This window comes from Vigna angularis, chromosome 3 (assembly GCF_016808095.1).
Source record: "Vigna angularis cultivar LongXiaoDou No.4 chromosome 3, ASM1680809v1, whole genome shotgun sequence".
Taxonomy (NCBI): Eukaryota; Viridiplantae; Streptophyta; class Magnoliopsida; order Fabales; family Fabaceae; genus Vigna; species Vigna angularis.
Genome location: NC_068972.1, coordinates 39,078,713 through 39,100,404, shown reverse-complemented (window position 1 = coordinate 39,100,404; position 21,692 = coordinate 39,078,713). Strand labels below are relative to the sequence as shown.

Sequence of the window (21,692 nt, the reverse complement as noted above, 5' to 3'; positions counted from 1 at the left end):
GCTCCCATTAATTTTAGGGTGAATATAATTTGAAACTCTATGGATGATAAGTTGTAAAGGGTAGGAAGGTTGGAGAAAAAAATATAATTTTAAACTGTATGACTATAATTATTTGAAACTCTATGGCTGATAAGTTATATAACTTTATTTGATTATTTCTTATAATATTCTAAATCACTATAAACAGTCATTTCTTTAGGGTTTAAAATCTTGAAAAATTAATTTTTTTTATATTTGAATAGGGAAATCTATTAGAATAGCTTTTTAAGAAAATTCAAAATGTTTTATGATAAAACATGTTGGTTAAATTAAAATTTTAAAAAGAAATTAAATTTTTATAATTTGAAAGATTATTTAAAATAATAAATTTATATTTTATAAAAAAGGATATAAAAACTTCAAAGTATTTATACACTTAAAAGAATTTCACTCTTTTTTTTTCTCTTCTTTCCCTTGTCTTATTTCTCTCTTTCTAACTCTCCTTTTATATTTTTTTCATTATTTTCTTTTTCTTCCTCAAAATTGGTCATTGATCTACCAAGATATGATTATGGACCAATAATGAACTAATGGATCACTAATTAAAATGACCCAATACCCTATTTAATTTATAATTTCATACTATATTTGGAGCATAAAAATAAACTGTCAAATAGTTTCTTAAAGAATAATCCCGTGTAGTGGTTACATACTATTCCATTTGCCAAAACGACATGGGTTTGAACTTCTTCAGTCACTCAAGTGTGTGAAAAAAATAATTTCATATTTTTATATTTTTATTTCCTATAAATTCTTATGGAAAAATCCGTTTAAACCTACTAAACTTTCACTAATAGTGATAGAAAATGGTAGGTTATAACATCTTTCCAGTATATCCTTAACTTATTTATGCATAAACAAATTTATGTAAACCTTTTCATATAACTTCTTTAAATTTTTAATTTTACTTTATAATATATTAATTTTTATTATAAAATATATATTTTTCTTCTTATCTTTCTCACTAGAAAGTAAATTTTTCTTCATCCAATGCTTTATTTTATTTCAGGTGCATTTCATTTCAATCAGAAACACACCCTTTTTGAAACAACTTTATCCATTATTGAGGCATGGCCAACCATGCAAATATAGAGGTCGTGCCGGTTAATTATATGCATGCGTACTGCGCAATCAACTCAAACTCAAGCATGATAGGAATCAAAAATGGTCAGAATCCAAAATAATGCAAGTTAGAATGGACAAATTGAATAATTGCATAAATCAAAGTAACAAAGTGGCGTCACGCAACATATACCCTTTAGTCTGTCGACTTGTGCTAGTTGCTTTAACTTCTTCAGTTTCCGCATATTCCTCGCAGTCAAAATAGTCCTTGTCTTCAATGACATGTCTCGACATGAACTGATATTTCGCAATATTATTCACTAATGATTTTGATATTTGATAGTAGTGAATCAGATATTTCGCATCATTATGCAAACTTTTAGTGGTCACCTACATTACTAACAACTCGGTCATATCCATACTTGAATTCAAAAGTAATGCTAGTAATTAACCACAAAAGCTGCCTTCACTGGTATCTTCTGCTTGTAAAATCAATATGGCACAACTGCAGAAAAAGAAAAAAAAAACTAAAAGAAATTTTTCTAAAGTTATTTTGGCCCGCCACTGTCCACCTATAAGCTTGATCATCATGAAAGTAAATTCCTCTTCCTCATGCTCCAACGCCACTAGTCAAAATGGCGTTGATCTCTCCAATTATATTAACTGGCCTTCCATCAAACATCGATGAAAGTGTACTCTCACATAGTTTTTTCAACTCCTTTGTTTTTGCCACAGCCGCATCCTGAAATTCACTTAACAGTTAATTTGACTCATGTACAAGACCGGTAAACATGTAAAGTTGAGTTGTCACATACAGGAACACAGATTTTGGTCGCACGAGCATCAAATAACTAAGAATAAGACAATGGAGAGAAAGATGAGTTTTAATCTGTGTTGCTTATTAAAAATGTAAAAAAATTGGAGACTGAAGCTATTTGCAGATCTCTATCTCCAAGTAGAAGAAAAACTAAAAGTGAAAAATGGAAATTTGACCCTGTTCTGTTCTTGTAGCAAACCATCACGTAATTGTCTTATCAAAAAATAAGTGCAAATCAGTCATGCAACAAGATCATTTTGCCGATAATGAACCCACTCTTATCTCCGTATGTGCTATCTGCCATGCAACATTTAGTACTTGTTCCCTTTTTATAAAAAATTGAATCTCACTCTAGAAAGAAAATCCCAACAGAGAACTTGCATAATTTTATAGTGTTTTCTGCTTGTGCGGGTGCGAGAGGGAGGGCGCGGGGGGACGAGGTGGGGGAGTGTGGGGACAAGAAAAAATTCTCTCGGGAAGTTCATAAGATAAAATTGATTCTTTCTTTAAAACCGACTTCACTAAGCACATAATGTAAACTAATAGTAGATGAGAATCCTGCCAGAGGACAGAAGCCGTGGTCTGATTTCTCTATTCTTTTTATATTATTTTATCTTTTACTGGGACCTGAATGTTTCAAAGTTTTTTGACACGGCATATTCAAATATTATAACCTAAAAGGAAATTATTTTATACACATCTCGGAGATTAAAAAAAATATTAGAATAGTGAATTGACTACCCTTAACACAACCAGGTAGCTAAAATAGATATATGAACTTGTTACTATTTACCACAATAAAGTGTACGTGGTAATAAGCTAGTGTAGGGATTAAATTTCACTTCTTCTGCAACAAAAACAACAGGAACACAAGGGATAGAGAGAGAGAGAGAGAAGGTAGTTATTATACTACAAATTTGAAAATCAGTTGAACACTACAAACTCTACCCCCTCATAAATAACAAGCACACATAGGTAGAACTTACTTGCTTGGACCATGAAGAAGATAGAGAATTTTGCAGTTCCATCCGTTTAGCAGCCAAGTCCTTCAACCCTTCTCTCAACTTGACTTCATGATGTTTCTTTTCCTCTAATGAATTGACTAGTCTGTCTAGAAATCTAAAATTTGGCCGAACACCACAATCAATTAACATAGATCATATACAACAGGATACTACTAAAGAAACAGCAAAAATAAAGCATGTGACGTACTAAATTCTGTTAGTATACTTAATGTGGTTTGTTGAGTAACTTTCAAAATTTAACAAGCATGCTTACAAGCATAAAACAACAAAAAAAAGGGCAAGTTCTTCACCCTATACATTTTATCAATTTGAAAAATGTAGAAAAGAGAAAATCATGCATTAAAATGCCATCCCGTTAGTCTTTCAAGTTACATAGTAATACAGAAATAGACCAAATGAAATTCACCAAAAAATCATCATCTTAGTACACTACACAATAAATCAATGATTGAAGCTTTGATCACTGTCTTTTGTTATGCAAGCAAAACATTCCAGACTTCAAAACAAATTATATTCAGTCCAACTATGGCCGAACTTGAACAATTATGTCTGGCAGTTGTTTTCGGTACATAACTTATATACATTAGTTGATATTTTCAAAGACTAATTTCAACCCATCCAATAACCATAGCAACCCAAATGTGAGACGACATCTGATACATCAGGATACTTAGTGAATTAGTATATATACGAAACTTTAAGCATAAAATATAAAGAAGTACCTTTTGGAGTTGAGAATCATAATCAAATCCCTCGTTTTCCTATTTGTCAGCAATGAAATTGCCAAACAAATATCACTTTGCATAGTTTCTATTGCATCAGAAGCGTACTGTTGTAGCACAAAGGGGGCAACTGCCTGAACTTGATTTTGCAGGGACAAAGTTTCGTCATTCCTCAATTCAGCCAATCGTTGATTTAAAAAGGATTTCACCTAATGTCATACACAATAATTACAAATTTTAAATTTAATCAGAAAAAAAGAATGACATCATATGATAAATTCATACAGTATACGTAACTGCTTACTTGTAAGAAAAATACCATAAAAACAAATTTTGCTAGAATTGTTGTTCTTTCTCTATATGATAATTGAAATTATATTATCAAATCGAGAACTTATCCAAGTAAAGACAGTAAACTAGCATAGATGTTATATACCTCATATAGATCATCCAGAATCTTATTTCTGTACTCCGTATCTAAAAGTTGGCTCCTTTCTTCCTTGTTTTCTGTCAATTTTGATAGGGCATCTGGAAGAGAAGTCTGGGTCTCCAACACTACAGTTGGGGCACTATCATCATCAATGACATCAACCTGAGGAGTATCCACACTAATATCCCAAGATATATCTGCATGTGAGCCCAGTTCTTGGTTTGATACTGTTGGATCAGATCCGATATCAGAGGCATTAATGATTTCATACGGACCCAATCCATTACCATTATCCTCAGTTTCTTCAACAATTCCAATGTCCCAATCAATTTGTGAACTCTCCACAGAAATATCCCAGTCAATGTCAGGCACAGCAATTGCAGCATTGCTTGTTGCAGGATTCAATTCATTTTTACTTGCATGAACATTCACGTCACTGATAATGTCAGAGTCAACAGCAACATTTAAAGATGGGGGGTTTTCACGCATATTCTTCAAGTTTTGTATTACATCTCCCAAAGATCTCTGCAGTATCAATTTTCATCTTAAATAATGTGTATACTGAAACATGTCAAAAAGAGTTTATTCATGAGAACTATAAAAATGAATAAGAATTTTAATATTTTCTTACATCCTTTTCAGTGTGAGCATCCCTGACAAAATTGGTATAATATTCAATTGCCCGGGACATGTTGTCATTGTTCACAACATCTAGAATCTTGCGAAACGTGCTTGGAAGTAATTGTGCTGTCTCGAGAAGTTCTACTCGGACATTTTTCCCCTGCAAAAACAATATAACCATACACCATAAAAATAAGATGCGTTCAACACACCACAACAATAACAACAAAATTTTTATCCCACTTTGTGTGGTTGGCTATATGAATCAAAAGGAGCAACGTCGTGTTTTCTCAGGAATATAAATCAGCATAAAATTCCTTTTCAAACTGCTACCGAAATTGTTTCTACACAACATAAACACCCACAAAAGTCAAACCTGTAATCCAAGCTCCTGGCAAGCTTCAGCGTACTTGGCCACTGAGAGCGCAGCACTTCTTTTAATATCAGCTTCCTTGCGATCTAGCTCTAACAGTTGCTGCTGAATCTTCTGAACCTGTTTCCTCTGATAAGGGCTTCACAATGAAACAAAAACTAAGCAACAAAAATAAAACCCGGAAGACATGAAAAACCCAAAGATGACTATGCTCACATTTCATAGCTCACATTTTGAATGAGAATCTGCGCAGCCTCACCAAGGAAAACATGATCCTTCTCAAACGACCGCACGATTGCTTCCCAAGCACCCTACCCAAATAAGAATAGCCACAATTAGCGACAAAAGGACTACCTACACAGTCTGTTTTTTTGTTATGAAGTCCACCGGAGGTAAACGTGCATGAGCCAAATAGAATATAACATAGTTGCATAACAAAAACTCGAACCCATGACCACCAGTGAAATTTCAAGAACTCCATCCTAATTGATCTACAAGTTCGATAATATTAATATACATAATGTGAATGATTATAGTGCACATTTCTGTTAAGTGTATCTCACCGGAGCACCAGATAAGCGACCAAATATGTTCCTGCTTTCAGAAGTAGACTTCAAGAGAATATCATATATCTGTTTGGCCTCCAAATATCCAATCCCTGAAAATAACATCGCCACTTTGCTCATAACAACTAGCTAATTTAACTTAGCCACCACCATTTAAACACTCGTAATTTACAATCAGCAAACGAATCCCATTAACACACATAAATTTCGAACCTTCGGAGTCTAGGGTTTGGAAGAAGGGATCAGAGTCTTTGGGGAGGGAAGAAAATTCCTTGGAAATTTGGAGTCTGATCGCCGCCACGCGCTTTCGCCAATCCGCGGGCACTCGCTTGCGATCCACCAGCCACTCTGCAAAGGTCAAAAATTCGAATTCAGAAAGCGAGAAAATTAAAATTAACAAAAAAATGGGGAAAAGAAAAGGACGAAAGAAATTGAAACCTCCGAGACGAGAGAAAGTGATGTCGATGGGGAGATTGCGAACGTCATCGGAAGATTGCATTGCGAATGAACAAATCGCAACTCGACGACGTTAAGGTTTGGAATTTGCAGCTCGCTATAGTCTACGCCTTTCAACACACCACTCCCACCTTCAACTCTTTTCTTACATATTTCATTGTTAATGAGTAATTAACATAAAATTTTATATCCGAAGTTGTTTCAAATATTACGAGAACTGTCGCATCTTTTCCACTAATATTTTATTTAAAAAATAATATACATATTATTGTAAATCATTTTTAAATTATTATTTGGTTACAACTTTTAACCAATTAATTAAAATAGCAGTGTAATTACAACTTATTGGAAGTTAATAAAATAATGAAATTTGTTAATGAACAAGACATAAGGTAAATCTATTTTAATATATATAAATATGTGTTTTACATGAAAGTAGAAAGGAATTCTAAGTGTTCATTTTTATTAAATATTATTATTTAAAGTCACTTACTTTTGGAATATTTTTCACATACAATCATGAATGCTTCAAGTAAGAGATATCGACCCCAAAACACAATATATTAATTTTTATAATATTTCGTAAGAAACTTTTGTTTCATTCTCGTAAAAGGCTATACTAATACCATGCACGTGAATCAAATCTAACTTTTTTTTTCAATTTAAAAGTTCTAAAAAACATTGTATAATGTAGTTGTCAAATTGCTTTTAAATTTCTTCATCTAATCATGTCACATCGTTTATCATACTTTTAAAGTCTAATAATACAAAGTTAATATACGTGTTAGTGTGATTTAAAACTCTTATTTCGAAAATACATAAGAAAGCCGAGAAGTTATTGTTCATTAAAAACAATTAAGATATTTAATTAAGTCTTTTATCAATAGAGTAATAAATTGAATAAAATAAGTAAACTTTAGAATAAAAAAGACAAGCAGGAATAATTTATATAAACACTACTATCAACCGATGTCTTATGTTAAATAATTCAAATTTCTTAAAGTTTTCGTTGGTGAAATTACTAAAGTGATTTTTTTAATAAAAATATTATTATTTTGAATTTCTCAAGACACTTGCTAACATGACCTGTACAGCATTATATTTTAAAGAAAGCAAATTTAAAAAGGACAAAAACTTAAATATAGTGTTGTAAGTATTTTTTTTTTCTAATGATAATTAAATTTTCATCTCAGACGATGATATCTGATTAAATATTTTAGGCTAAATACATTTTGTTTTGTCCTCTAAAACGTCTTCTAAGAAAGACCTTAAAATAAATTTAGGGACTAATAAAAATAGTTTAGGAACTTAAATAAATTTTATAATTTTTTTAAAATAAATTTGAATCACTAATATTTTAGAGGTATAATACCTATTTTGGTCCTTCTATTAGTTAGTTTTGTTCAAAGTGGTTTTCCTATTTTTGAGTTGTTCAAAGTGATTATTTTTTGTAAAAATGATTTAATTTGGTCCACGACATTTAAAACGCTGTTGACATAATGTCCTCCTTAGCCAATATTCAATGAGTTGTCCATGTGTCTTAATACGTGACAAGATCAGCCCAATTGACATGACAAAATGTTAAAAGTCATTGGCCTTAATTAAATCATCTCTATTATAATTAAATTTACTTTACCTTAATTAAACTCCTAATTCACATTCATTAATCCCTAATTAGAAACTTCTTTCCCTACCTGTTTTTTGGTTCTTGGACAGACTCATCCTTAGGGTGTTCCTATGGGTTTTGTAGGGCTTTCTTCTTCTCATTTGTCTTGGTCCGAACTTACGAATCCTAGTGGCATGAGGAGGATTAAAGTGTTGCATTAGACGTTTTGGGTGAGACTCGCCCTCGCGCAAGGACCGGTGGCTAGGTAGGAGTTTTCATATTATCCTTTTCTTATTAAGGGTTATGATTGGCTGGAAGGGCAGTCTCCCTTCTTCTTTGTTATAAGTTGTTTTCATAGGGAAGGAGAGGCGTTTTCCCAGGGGTAGGCGCAACGTTTTGCAATGTGAGTATCTTGTCCTCCAACATCTTCATAGCGATAGGGGCTAGAATGAGATTAGCTATTCGAATCAGGGTTGAATTTGGGGTTTATGTTCTTGATTCTTCTCTAAAGGTTTTGATCTTGCGATTTAGGACTAGGGTTTTGATTTGGGATTCTGGAATTTTTTTCGTTTAGAGGGTAATGGTTACGGTTTGTGGTTTTTCGGTTGAGGTTTAATTTGGGGGTTTTGGTGGTGGATTGGGTGCGAGCAGTGATGGCTGGCGAAAAATGTGTTTAGCAAGAAGAATATAAGAATCTATTAAGAATAAAATAAAAAGAAAAATATAAAAAGTGAAATAAAAACTTTTAACATTGTCATGTCATGTGGCCACATATTGCAAAACTGGACAACTCATTGAATGTTGGCTAAGGTAGACATTACGCTATTAGCATTTTAAACGCCATTAGCAAAATAGACCAAATTGAACCATTTTTACAAAAGAATTGACCACTTTGAACAACTCAAAATAGGAGGACCACTTTGAACAAAACTAACTAATAAGATAACCAAAATATGTATTAAACCTATTTTAAAACTGAATCACAAGTAAAGATATTAAATCAACTTTATACGATAGTGAATTTCCAAAACATAGATATGAGTGGGGTTCTCATGAAAATTGATAAAATTTAAACAACAATTAGAATTTTTTTTAAAGATGTTTATGTAAGTTCTAAACCACACAAAGAATTAAAAGCTTTGAGAAAAGCATAATCTTTCTATTCTTAAAATATGCATGGCCAAATATACATATTTCTTTAATATTGTGTAAGTTAAATGTTTTTCTAAAATATGATTGAGCCACGTTTACGGTTTCTTGGGCCAAATGAGGAACTTTAGGGTGTTTCTCTTTGCACCTCCAAATGTTTCTTCTTGTATCTCCAATTTCCAAAAATAGTTCTCAGTAAACAAGGTTATGTTTCTCTTCATGAAAAACAGGTACATGAAACCTATACTCTAATTCGTAGACTTCAAAATTTTGAAATTCGTTGAAGGTCTTTATGGATTTCGAAATCTGCTGAAGACTTGGACGATTTTTAAAATTTTTTTAGACCTTCAACGAATTTCGAAATTTGTTCAAGCCTTCAACAAATCATTTAACAGATTTCAAAATTTGTTGAAAACTTCTAAAAATCCTTCAATGAATTTCAAAATTCATTGAAACACAAAAGATGGGATGTAGGGTTTTTTAAATTGCAAAGAGAAAAACTTTAAAAAAAGTTACTTTAAATTAATTTTTTTAAAGAGAATAGTTTTGGGATTTTAAAAAAAATTAGAAGTATAGAGAGAAATAGATGGAGGTGCATGGAGAAATGTCCGAAACTTTATTGGATGGGTTGTAGGCCGAAACTCTCTAATCGAGTAACTTAGTAGCATTAGTGCGAGGGTGTTTCATCCTGCACCTCCAAGGATTTCATCCTGCACCTCAAAATTTCTAAAATACCCCTATTTAATAGGTGATTTAAAAGTTTAATTTTTTATTATTGAGAATTTCTACGCGCAAGCATTGACTCCACCTCCATTTTTATCCAATTACCAAACATGCATTCCTGTTGCAGTTGTGCATCCCTTCACTGCACCCTTGCATCCCTGCACCTCATTTCATCTTTATAAAAAAAAACCCTACACCCCATGCATCTTTGAACTAAAGCTCTTTCATAATATTTTTCCTTTTGAGTTTTTTTACCTCATATTTTTATTTAATTATTTTATTAGTTTTTAACTATTTTTAAAATTATCTTAATAATTAAAACCAGACTTTGAAAAAATAATTATTTGTTTTCTGTTTTAATTATTTGAAATATTCTGTTTTAATATTTGTTTTATAGTTATTTCTTTTATATTAAAAGAATAAAAATCAAATAATCAAATTATTAAAAACCAATTAAAAATAAAAAATATAATCAGATATACATGAATTGCATTTCATATCTAAAACAAAACTTCGGATGTGGATATCCGAACCTATATATATCGGATATGCATATCCGATGAACACTGTAATTGTTTTTTAATCTAAATTACTTTTATTAATTTAATAAATTTATAAAAATTAATTTCTATTAATTAAAAATTATATTACTACTTATAAACTAATAAAAAATCATACATAATTTTAAAAATAATTATAAATTAATAAAATAATTGAAACACTAATATAATTAAAGTTTTATATATAACATATTAAATATGTATCGTTGATATCCGGAATTTTCACCATCGGATATACACATCCGATTTCTAAAAATTCGAATTTTCATATCCGATATGATATTAAGTTTATTTTTTTTCAAAATCAATTTTATTAATTTTAATAAATTCATAAAAATTAATTTATATTAATTAAAAATTATATAATTACATTATAAATTCGTAGAAAACCATACATAATTTTAAAAATAATTAGAAACTAATAAAATAATTAAATAAAAATATGAGATAAAAAACTCAAGAGGAAAAATATTATGAAAGACCTGTAGTTCAAAGGTGAAGGAGGTGTATGATTTTTTTATAAAGATGAAATGAGGTGCAGGAATGCAACAGTGTAGGAGTGAAGGGATGTACAGGTACAACAAGAATGCTGGTGATTGCATAAAAATGGATGTGGAGTCAATGCTGCGCATAGAAATTCTTAATAATAAAAAATTAAATTTTTAAATCACTTATTAATTAGGGGTGTTTTAGGAAATTTGAAGTGCTTGAAAGTGTAGGATGAAACACTCTTAATGCGATGATATGAGTTATTCTTTTGTGATTTATACGAAAGAAGCTAGAATTGTGTTCCATAAGCAAATGTCTTATTGTGCCTCTTTCACTGCTAGATTATCCAAATCAACAAAGTGTTCAAGACAACATATACAAGATATTATTAGTAGTTACAAATGTCCAATACTACGAAACAAAAGCAAATTTTGTACATCTTCGCTCATCAGTGCTACTTATGATATAACATATATGCATAAATACATAAACAAAGGAAAAAAAAACTACTTAAGCCAACCATATAACACTTCTCTCTCACAGACGCTCTTGCATTTTTCTTTCATTTCTTCACATAGGGCTAGAAAGTATACACTATTGCAACACTGAGATCTTTTTAAGAAAATTCAACCCCAAAATCAAAAAAATCTATCCATAAGTGATAAAATTAAATGCACCATGATCTCTTTTCAATTTTATCCGTAACAATTTTTTATTGACTGTGCTCCAACAAGTCATCATATTTTCATCCTATTAGAAACTAAATACTTGTTATTAATTAAGATCCTTTTAGTTAAGCTTGATAAGATCATAATCTTATGACGACGAACTTATCCTGTTGTAGAAATTAAAGGTGTACAACTCTTTCAAGTCAACAATACCCTCCTTCTCAATATTTCCTCCCTTCCCATATTCTCCTCTAACCCTATTGCCAAACACATACCAAGCTGTGATTAGGGTTTTAGTGGCAAAATGAGAGAAATCAATGGAATTATAGAAGTTACATGACAATGAATAAAATATGGTTCAATTAAATATAAAATTACTTTCTTCTTAGGAAGAAAACAAATAACGCACACACTTGAAGATTCTCATGAAATTGTTTGAGGAATTATCACAATTTGTCATTAGTGGTGATTTAATCATATTAGAATTCAAATTATATTTATATTTACTTTTATCATTCACATTACATGGTATACATTATCTATCATGAAATAACAAGATATATCCTTGAAAGAATATTAAATATACATATTACAATATTAATGAAAATTTAATTGGATTGGATGATTTGTCATACAAGAAAAGAACCATATTGTTAGAAAACGTGTAACTACTATTATCCAATCATATAATTTAATTTGATGAAGAAAAATGACTTAATAACTTCAATATATGATACACACCTAAAGTTTAACATTGAGTTTTCATTAGCTAAGTTGGAGAATGTTAATTTATTTTTAAATGAATAATAAATCATATAATTTATATAATAACATTAATGTAATAATATCTAATATTTAGATTATAAATATATTAAATTTGTGAGAATTATTTTAGGCATACTAAAATCAATTATCTCCTCACTTCATCAAAGACAAGTCTTTCAATAGATAATTCAAAATTTTAATTATTTAGAGAAAATATTTAAATGTTGAGAGAGTTAACATAAGATAAAAAAAATTGTTTTTATTTTATTTTTATAATCTCTTCATACACAGGGAAAGAAGTTGTTAGAAGCAATTTCATATCATCATTAAAATCAACACAGGAATATATCAATTATTTATGAAAAGAAGATTATTAAAGTACTTCAAAATACATCTGGATAAAATCTTTAATCTTTATTCACAAAAAATCATAAAAAAAATATAAAACACAATATAAAATATATCATGGGTTAACTATCTTTTTATACCTACACTATTAAATGATTTTGGTCCTTCTTTAAAAGTTTGTTTTAGGTAAATCTTTATCCTTTCGAAATTTATAGAATTAGTTTCTATTTATTAACGATGTTAGTGCTTTCTTTAAAGAGTCCACGTTTGCCATGTTAAATAAAACACTATCACAGTTAGCTATTCAAGATTAATTCTATGAATTTTAAAGGATATAGACCTAATTAAAACAAACATAAAGAAAAACTAAAATTAAAATCAATTAATAGTTTAATTAAAACAAACATAAAGAAAAACTAAAATTAAAATCAGTTTAAGGACTAAAAACATGCTTAATTCATATATTATCTACTATCTCACCGTGTAATTTTCTTATATGTTAAACTAAAAACAAGAAGTAAATATGAAAGTTATTTATTAGTGAAAACATGCTTAAATAGATTGCTAAAAACAATCTTTTTGCTAAATATTTTAGATACTTTTAGTGTTCTCTGTCGTTTTCTTATATATTGAGATTGGCAGAGTTATTCTATGTAAGAAGCTATTTGGTATCTGGATCAATTCGATTGAATTTTTAGGATTACGAATTTATATTAAATTAACTTTTTAATAAGAAAATATTTTCATTTTAAATAAATGATATAAATATAGTAAATCTTTAACTTAAAAAAAGTAAGTGACATATATAAATTTAATAATAATTATTATAATCAACAATAATTTTATATAGTTTATTATTAAATTTAACAAAATAGTGTTATATCAAAAATAAAATTTAAGATTTAAAATTTAAAATTTAAAATTTAAAATTTAAAATTTAAAATATATTAACAAATTTATAAATATTCAAATATAAATTTAGATTAAATTAAATATGGATAAAATTTCATCCCATTATCTAAATATATAAGAAATATCATTTTACTCAATTTTATTTATTAAAGCCGATTATCAAATTAGATCATATATTTATTTAAACTTATTCAAATTTGGTCTGGGTCTTATTATTTTCCATAGTTAAATGAAAAGAAAATAGAATTAAAAAGAAAAGACATAGGTTGGTGTGTGACACGTGTAAGCGTTTGAGTGGGTAGAGGCTGAGCATCCCCTATGCAGCAGTAGCAGCATCACTACACACGCAGAGATATACAGCACTGTAACAAAACCAGCAATGGACCTTCTCTCTTTCTTTCTTACACAACCAGATAAATCAACACACTCTCAAAGAAAGAGAAACTCAGAAACACCATTTCTCTCTCTCACTTTTTCTTCTTCCTCTTCTCACTCTTGCCTCCATTCTTTTCTTTTTTCCTTTTTATTTCCCAAAAAACGACCTCGTTTCACAACTCTCTCCGCTTCTTCAATCGTTCCACATTAAAAAAGAAAGTTAAAGCCAAAAAAAACAACAACTTTATTTCCCTTTCTTCTTCTTCTTCTTTATTTCTCTTTTCGTTTTTCTCGTTTCAGTGCTTCTCCGATTTTCGCATGCACCGTCGCTTTCGGGATTTCTTCTGTGGGGGTGTGCCGGCGACGACGACCTATGGTATCAGAAATGCATTTTCTTATTTTACTTTTTTAAGAAGTGATAATGTCTGGGAAAATGTGAGAACTCAGAAGACAAATCAACGGTTCATCTAAGCGTTTTTTGTTGGTGGTGTTGTTCATTTTCAAAGCAGTCAACTCTCTCTCTCTCTCTAGTTAAAGAAGTGGTTGTTGTTTTTACTTGGGCGTTTCAAAATGCTGAAAGTACAAGACTTGAAATGTTGTTTTTTCTTTCATGTTGTGCTGCATTACACAACTGCATTTTTGTTTTATTTTTTTTTATGATTTTTGTTTATGCTTGCAGGTTAAACAATCGGATCTAACTTCTTCTGGGAAAGTGGTTGGTGTTTTTCCGATGTTGGACTCGCAGAACACTTTGTGAAATCTGAGATCTAGGTTTGACATTGCCGTTTTTTTTTTTTTTCAGTTTTGTAGTTTATATACTAGTGGTGCACGTTATTTGAGTTTCAGCTGCTGTTACCTCGATTATATCTTCTTTTGATGTGTTTTTGAAATTTCCCGAACTTTTAGGTGCCTCGTTTGGGTATAGCGTGTTGTAACGGCTACTTGACTTCGTTTTCCTGTTTTTTAGGCTCTTGGGAACGATTAGGTATAATCCGAGTAGTTGAAGGCTTTGGATATTTGGGTTAGAAATTTGAATTTGGGTTTCTGGTTCTCTGAAGCGAGGAAAAAATGCAGAGGCCTCCACCTGAAGATTTTCTGTTGAAGGAGACCAAACCCCATCTTGGAGGGGGAAAGGTCTCTGGTGATAAACTTACCAGTACCTATGATCTGGTTGAGCAAATGCAGTACCTTTATGTGAGGGTTGTGAAGGCCAAGGACTTGCCTGCCAAAGATGTCACTGGGAGTTGTGATCCTTATACTGAAGTCAAGCTTGGGAACTACAAGGGTACTACCAGGCATTTCGAGAAGAAAACCAATCCTGAGTGGAACCAGGTTTTTGCCTTCTCGAAGGACCGGCTTCAAGCGTCTGTGCTGGAGGTTACCGTGAAGGATAAGGATGTTGTGAAGGATGACTTCATCGGACGTGTCTGGTTTGACCTGAATGAGGTCCCCAAAAGGGTGCCTCCAGATAGTCCTTTGGCGCCCCAATGGTATAGATTAGAAGATAGAAAGGGTGACAAGGTGAAGGGAGAGCTGATGTTGGCTGTTTGGATGGGTACCCAGGCTGATGAAGCTTTTCCCGAAGCTTGGCACTCGGATGCTGCTACGGTTGGTGGAAGTGATGCTCTTGCCAACATTAGATCGAAAGTTTATCTGTCTCCTAAGCTTTGGTATTTGAGGGTTAATGTGATTGAGGCACAGGACTTACAGCCAACTGATAAGGGTAGGTACCCTGAGGTTTTCGTGAAGGCTATTCTGGGGAATCAGGCCTTGAGGACCAGAATCTCTCATAGTAGGAGTATTAATCCAATGTGGAATGAGGATTTGATGTTTGTGGCAGCCGAACAGTTTGAGGAACCGCTGATATTGAGTGTGGAGGATAGAGTTGCCCCTAACAAGGATGAAGTGTTGGGGAGGTGTGCTATTCCTCTGCAGTATGTGGAAAAGAGACTAGACCACAAACCAGTGAATACAAGGTGGTTCAATCTGGAAAGGCATATTGTTGTTGAGGGGGAGAAGAAGAAGGATACCAAATTTTCAAGCAGGATTCACATGAGGGTTTGTCTTGAAGGTGGCTATCATGTTTTAGACGAATCTACTCACTACAGCAGTGATCTTCGCCCAACAGCAAAACAGCTGTGGAAGTCTGGCATTGGTGTTCTTGAACTGGGGATATTGAATGCTCATGGGTTGATGCCGATGAAAACGAAGGATGGGAGAGGGACAACAGATGCTTATTGTGTAGCAAAATATGGCCAGAAGTGGGTCAGGACAAGGACAATCATTGACAGTTTTGCTCCAAGATGGAATGAACAATATACTTGGGAGGTTTTTGATCCTTGCACTGTCATTACAATTGGTGTATTTGATAACTGTCATCTGCATGGTGGAGACAAGGCTGGTGGAGCAAAAGATTCGAAGATTGGAAAGGTGAGGATTCGTCTTTCCACCCTTGAGACTGATCGGGTCTATACACATTCCTATCCACTTCTTGTTCTTCACCCGAGCGGGGTGAAGAAGATGGGTGAGATTCACTTGGCTGTGAGGTTCACTTGTTCATCTCTGCTCAATATGATGCACATGTATTCACAACCCTTGTTGCCAAAAATGCACTATATACACCCGCTGACTGTCAGCCAGCTCGACAGTCTGAGGCATCAAGCTACTCAGATTGTTTCAATGAGACTGAGTCGTGCCGAGCCACCGCTGAGAAAAGAAGTAGTGGAATATATGCTGGATGTGGGTTCCCACATGTGGAGTATGAGAAGAAGCAAAGCCAACTTCTTCAGGATTATGGGGGTTTTGGGTGGTCTAATTGCTGTAGGAAAATGGTTTGATCAGATATGCAATTGGAGAAGTCCAGTCACTACAATTCTGATCCATATCTTGTTCATAATACTAGTTATGTATCCAGAGCTTATCTTGCCTACAATTTTCCTTTACCTCTTCTTGATTGGAATCTGGTACTACAGATGGAGGCCAAGGCAACCTCCTCACATGGACACTCGTCTCTCTCATGCAGACTCGGCACATCCTGATGAACTTGATGAAGAGTTTGACACATTCCCTACCTCCCGGCCAAATGACATTGTGAGGATGCGATATGATCGACTTAGAAGCATTGCTGGGAGGATTCAAACTGTGGTTGGGGACTTGGCCACTCAGGGTGAAAGGCTGCAATCTTTGCTAAGCTGGCGTGATCCCAGAGCTACATCACTGTTTGTGCTTTTCTGTCTGGTTGCTGCTGTAGTTCTGTACGTCACTCCGTTCCAAGTTGTGGCCCTCTTGACAGGAATCTATGTGTTGAGACATCCAAGGTTTCGCCATAAGCTTCCGTCGGTGCCACTTAATTTCTTCAGGAGGCTGCCTGCAAGAACTGATTGCATGCTCTGAAGCCTGGACAGTGCAGAATGGAGCTTGCCTTCTCCTGAAGGCAGTAGATTTTGTGCATTTATTGTTAGTTATCATGTCAAAGGATTTTCTGTTTTCACTTTTGAACTTCATAGTAGTCTTTTTGTAATTTTGTAGGTTTGAGTTGAAATTCACTTCAACTTAATTACTTTCATGCATGATTAGATGTAGTAGTGTTTCTCAATGGGGGGAGTTAATTAGTTTGTATTGTGATGGCAGTGGAGGTAATTTGTGTTTTTCTCCCCTCCATTATTTTTTAAGATGCTGTTTGGTGCGTTTCTTTTAAAATAGGTTTTAATGCTCTCCAAATTTCTAGTTTTCTTTACATTTTGTTATATCATAACATCTGTTTATAATATGACGTGAACCAATGGAATTTTTGTGCTGTGATTGCATAACATGCATGTTCAATTAATTTAATAAGAAGCTTCACGAATGCATGTGGTTTAGTATATTACTGTTTTGTCTGGATAGTGTTACACTTAATTAAGTACCAGTGTGTTTTGCTTTTAAATTGTTGCTTGGGTTCAGAGTTTGAGGGTCAGAACAATGGTCTGTACAGACAAAGATCCCTTAACAAAAAGTGTTACTATTGCTTTTTTAATGACACATTGCATGATAAAATAATCTGATTCTGTCACAATGTCGTTCTGATGTTCATTTTCTATTCTCTCTGTCTGAGTGAAGTGAAAATGCCAGATATTAAAAAACTGTTAAATAGTTGTTGTTTTTACTTTTATTAATGTTTTTCTAATCTTATAAAATGAATATTTTAATAGTTGTTTTTAAATATCTTTGGTTTGGTATATGCATGAAGCAACTATCTATAATGATAACAAACAATTTTCTCAATTACAAGCAAAGTGGATTTATTAATGTGGCAGCAGTGACAGTATAATATCCAGAGTATCCATAGCATAACCAATTGACCATGACAACCTTGGACTGTTAGAACAGAGCATCATTATTCATAATATCTCATGAAGAGCTGCAATACTATGTATGAATGGACCCATGCTTTAATAAAAGTTTGTGGCTTTTATGATAAAGTAAAATTTATGGCTAGTGTAAGTTATGATTGATTAAAACTTTTATACAAATCTTATGACCAAACTTTTTAGTCAATGATGACATAATGTATTAATTAAATTATGAATTCTGAGAAAATATTATGAAAAAAATAAGAGTGTAAATATAACAAAAATATATCTAACAGAATTTTAAGGCAGTGTAATATTAAATATTGTATTTATCAAATAAATATATACAACTCAAACAATGTGATCAAATGTTAAATTCAATAAATATATACATTAAAAAAATAATCACGAGTAAATAACTGAAATTAACTGCACAATAATATTAAATGTTGTATTTATTAGTTTAAAATACAATAAATTCAAACATTAGAATTAAAGGTTACATTAATGTCTCTTAGAAAATCATATATTAGAAGTTATATTGTTTTAAAAATAGTAAAACTTAATTATTTTAATATTAAATATTTTTTATATAAATAATTTTATTATAAAGAAATTTTATTATTTTAAAATAAAATACCTCTATAAATATTTTTTAGAATTATTTGACTTTTTTTTTGTAAATTTTTTTTCTTATCTCTATTTATCTTATTAAAGAATTGAGATATAAGTTGTGGATAACTCTCCAATTTGGATCAATCAATTTTTTGTTTGTATAATTAAAATTTTAATTTTTCTTAATCTTTTTCTATTATCTGTTATTTTTTCATTTGAACACATTTTTTTAGTCATTTATACCGTTTTTGTGATATTTTTTTATATATAAATGAAGCATAGTAATGTTTAAAGAACGATAAAAGAATATCAATTTCAACAACTTATTAGGTCAAAGTTTACCTAAAATTATAAAATACATTTATTATCAATTGATATAATTTTGAGTATTATCATAGTGGTGTTGAACGTCAATTAAATTTTTATTTTATATTAAATATATAAACTGGAATTTTAACTATCTGTTTATTTATTTAAAACTTTAGTATTTTTCTAAACTATTTCCTTCTGCATTCTTTATAATTTATTTTTTTTAATTTTTCTGGACCAGTTTTACATATTTTGTAAGCGAAATACTGACCTACCAGAGTTTTAAGTGAGAACAAATCTCATAAGAATTAAAGCAAAACCAAAGTGCTTAATAATGAATAATTTTAGAATTGAAGAATAGAATAAGAAATGTTATTATTAGTAGTGGTGGCTTAACAGTAAAGATGTCAAAATCAAAAAATGGAGATTGAAATAAAATAAAAAAATAATTGATAATGGTGAAATGAAAGAATAGAGTTGAGTTGGTGTAGCAGTAGAAAATAATTGCATATTGAATGGTTGGAAGACACAAGTGGGTATCTATCTCCCTCTCTCTTTCTACTTTACAGCCTGTAATATTTCATCTTTCTTTCTGTCCTTTTTTCTTTCTCCTACCAAAATAACCATCACAAAAAATAAGTCTCCATCTTCATTAATATTAAATAAATATTTTAAATCAATATTTTTTAATATGCCTTATAAATATTTAATTATTTATTTTTTGATGAGTGAATATGAATGTTATAGTATTCAACTTATGGATTCATGTTATTTGTTAATAATTGGTAATAAATTTGATTTAATATTGTTTAAAAAAAATTAAGTGATTAAAATAAAATTATTTATAAAAACAATATTAGTTTTGCTTAGAATTTTTTTTATATATCTTTAATTTTTATTTAGACTTATCAAATAGAAGTTATTTAAAAAAATCTTATTAAAAATTATATTTTAATGTAACTTATTTCAGTGATGCAATTTGGACGTCGAATATCAAACTTTTGGTTTTGAGAGTTAAGAGTATTTTAATCATCTTATTAAAAAATGTAATATTTTTTGTGGTGATTTTTTTGTTGAAAGATAATTGATGCTCAATTATGTTTAGTTTTCAAGAATACAATCCAATCTTCTATAAAAGAAATGTTTTGTGCCTACAAAGAAATCCTAGTGTTGATAAAGGGTGGTGGTTTGTGTGAGCTAAAGGGCAATTTTTCTTAGCACCTAAGTTAGGAAGATTTGTTGTTTAATGAAAAAAATGAAGAGAAGTTGACAATGCTACTTTTGTTTTCATCAAATAAAGTTTGTCTCTTCATCTTCCTTTCGATACTCATTCTGTCCCACTACCAAAAGGACATATCCACCATCATTTTTTATTTTTATCTATTTTTCATAAAATTTAACTATTTTCACTTATTATTTTTAATAATTTACTATTGGCTTTTTTGGTTGCAAATATACTTTTAAAGACAATTAAAGAAAAATTTTAAAAAAAATTCAAAAAATGAACATAAAAAATAAAAAAACGATAGTAATAATAATAATAATAATAAAATAATAGTAATAAAAAAATATTAATGTCAGACCTCATTAAAAACGCACTCAAAATCATTCTGAGCGAAAGTCAGGTGTCAAGCGAAGGAAATCTAGAAATCAAAAAGTGGGAGACAGGTGTGGGCAGCGAAGTGGTCGTTCGTCCTTGACGATGGTAGCAAAGCTTAGTTTTTCAAAACTCACGCCACTCTCTACATGCAACCTCTCTTCCAAACTCCAAAACTTCATTTTTCTCCTCCTTATCTCCAAAAGCTTTTCATTCTCTCTACAAAACACTCACTTTCTCTTCTCCGATCACCACTCAGGCACCGCTGGAGCACTCCCGGCGTCAAGAGCTTCCAGTTGAACCGATCAGTTTTTGGTTCTGAAACTGGTAAGTCACTTTCCCTTTAGAACGTTCGTTCTTCTTACACATGCGAACCCAGATTCTTGGTTGCATGAATAGGTCACTTTGTTCTGAGTATTTATGTTTTTCCTGTTTGGTTTAGTTTGTAAGGGGTGATCGTCGAACTCTAAGATTTCAGTAGCAAGGAGATATATTTCTGCATTGTTGAACGTTCGGTCACGCTTAGAGATGCATTTTTGAACGTTCGGTCACGCTTAGAGGTAAAGGAAGCTTATATAATTTAATTGTATGTTCGTTTTTACGTTCGTTGCTAATGAATGCATGTTTGTTGAGTGGCTGAATGTATATGAAGTATGATTGTTGATATGTTTTGACTATATGAAGTATGATTATTTACTATGATATGGATGTTTGAGTTTATGAAAATATATGTTGAGAGATGAATTGATATAAAGAATTCTAGTATGAAATTTCCCTATGAAAGTGTACGTTCGTCACTGAATGGTCCTTGACCGTTCGATTTTTCTAGTGAACTTGGTTGGAATTGGATTCTTTCATTTGGGAAGAATCCTAGTTGAGGACGAGCATCTTCGTTTTGTAATACTGTGCATGAGCGTTCGGCCAAGCATAGTTGTTCTTTAGTATTCGGTTATAAACTTAAGCATATCTATATGTATTTGTATATTTTCGTTTGTTCTTAAACACTACTCAAAATGGTATCTTATTATATTTATCAAGCCTTTCTCCTATAAGTTTAGTAGTGCTCGGTCTTACACCAAGCGCTCATACTGAGTAGTGCTCGGTCTTCCACCAAGCGCTCGTGCTGAGTAAGTA

At 31.4% G+C, this 21,692-nt stretch overlaps 2 protein-coding genes across 3 annotated transcripts; one reads left to right on the top strand and one right to left on the bottom strand.

Annotated features, from left to right (window-relative positions):
* Positions 1 to 1,235: 1,235 nt before the first annotated feature.
* On the bottom strand, positions 1,236 to 6,277 carry LOC108326559 (CDK5RAP3-like protein). The gene is made up of 10 exons (XM_017560122.2): positions 6,094 to 6,277; positions 5,869 to 6,003; positions 5,653 to 5,747; positions 5,306 to 5,400; positions 5,093 to 5,228; positions 4,727 to 4,876; positions 4,102 to 4,620; positions 3,666 to 3,874; positions 2,905 to 3,037; positions 1,236 to 1,843 (listed from the first exon to the last, which is right to left on the bottom strand). The coding sequence occupies exons 1-10, from the start codon at positions 6,152 to 6,154 to the stop codon at positions 1,712 to 1,714; spliced, it is 1,665 nt and encodes a 554-aa protein (XP_017415611.1). The 5' UTR covers positions 6,155 to 6,277; the 3' UTR covers positions 1,236 to 1,711.
* Positions 6,278 to 13,693: 7,416 nt separating this feature from the next.
* On the top strand, positions 13,694 to 17,426 carry LOC108326449 (FT-interacting protein 3). Of its 2 annotated transcripts, none has more exons than XM_017559962.2 (3): positions 13,694 to 14,082; positions 14,386 to 14,477; positions 14,674 to 17,426. In XM_017559962.2, exon 3 carries the CDS (start codon positions 14,775 to 14,777, stop codon positions 17,097 to 17,099), a length of 2,325 nt encoding a protein of 774 aa, XP_017415451.1. In that variant the 5' UTR covers positions 13,694 to 14,082; positions 14,386 to 14,477; positions 14,674 to 14,774; the 3' UTR covers positions 17,100 to 17,426. The 2 variants fall into 2 exon arrangements, with proteins under 2 accessions (XP_017415451.1, XP_052731167.1); XM_052875207.1 differs by having other exon boundaries at positions 14,613 to 17,426.
* Positions 17,427 to 21,692: the final 4,266 nt, after the last annotated feature.

What these genes read in the sequence shown, in the direction of transcription:
- LOC108326559 (XM_017560122.2), bottom strand. Translation starts at nt 6,154, where the DNA reads ATGCAATCTTCCGATGACGTTCGCAATCTCCCCATCGACATCACTTTC. An exon ending in GTCGCTTATCTGGTGCTCCG is followed by an intron (nt 5,401 to 5,652) that starts GTGAGATACACT and finishes TTATTTGGGTAG; the next exon opens with GGTGCTTGGGAAGCAATCGT. An exon ending in TTCTGGATGATCTATATGAG is followed by an intron (nt 3,875 to 4,101) that starts GTATATAACATC and finishes GTATGACATTAG; the next exon opens with GTGAAATCCTTTTTAAATCA.
- LOC108326449 (XM_017559962.2), top strand. Translation starts at nt 14,775, where the DNA reads ATGCAGAGGCCTCCACCTGAAGATTTTCTGTTGAAGGAGACCAAACCC.